Raw genomic sequence first — 533 nt, 5'->3', positions numbered from 1 at the left:
TTCTTGGTCTCCCCGGGGATGGGTGAGACCCTCAGGTCTTCGGGGGGGTCCGGCTTTACTAACGAAGCAGGGAGACAACGAAGGTGGGAGGGGCCGGCTGGGGGATCCGCCACGGGGCCTCTGGGGACAGCGACCCCGTGTCCACCAGCCCCGTTGACTGAGCTGTGCAATCCGGGCCGCAGAGGTGGCCTGAGACCCAGCAAATCATTGCACTGATGTTTCCGCATCCCAGGTGGGGGAGCAAACCGGAGGGGAAAGGCCCAGAGGAAGCCCCAGGGCTGGATTAGACCCAGGCACGCTGCTTGGGAGGCGGGGGGTTAAGCGCGAGGGGTCTGCGGGGACCCGGGCGCCCAGGCCGGTCCCAGCAGCACTCACTGATGTTCTCCAGGAGGAAGGGCAGGAGTCTGGAGGCAGTGCCCAGGGGGTTCACAGCCGTCACGTTCACCACGTAGGGGGTGAGGGAGAACATCTGCACGTCCCCAAAGGAGCAGCTCCGCGGCCCCGTGCGGACGCACTCGCCCGTCTCTCTGGCC

At 66.8% G+C, this 533-nt stretch overlaps 1 protein-coding gene across 1 annotated transcript in view; it reads right to left on the bottom strand.

Annotated features, from left to right (window-relative positions):
• Positions 1-533, bottom strand: part of EBI3 (Epstein-Barr virus induced 3) — a 2,970-nt gene that overhangs the window by 349 nt on the left and 2,088 nt on the right. The window contains 2 exon segments of the mRNA XM_019472556.1: positions 1-58; positions 376-527. The exon segment at positions 1-58 is cut by the window's left edge and continues 145 nt beyond it. Of these exon segments, the coding sequence (XP_019328101.1) occupies positions 1-58; positions 376-527 (210 nt within the window).

Source organism: Aptenodytes forsteri, unplaced genomic scaffold (assembly GCF_000699145.1).
Source record: "Aptenodytes forsteri isolate BGI_AS27 unplaced genomic scaffold, ASM69914v1 Scaffold308, whole genome shotgun sequence".
NCBI lineage: Eukaryota > Metazoa > Chordata > Aves > Sphenisciformes > Spheniscidae > Aptenodytes > Aptenodytes forsteri.
Note: the sequence above shows the minus strand (reverse complement) of the source record. Positions and strands in the feature narration are given on the sequence as shown.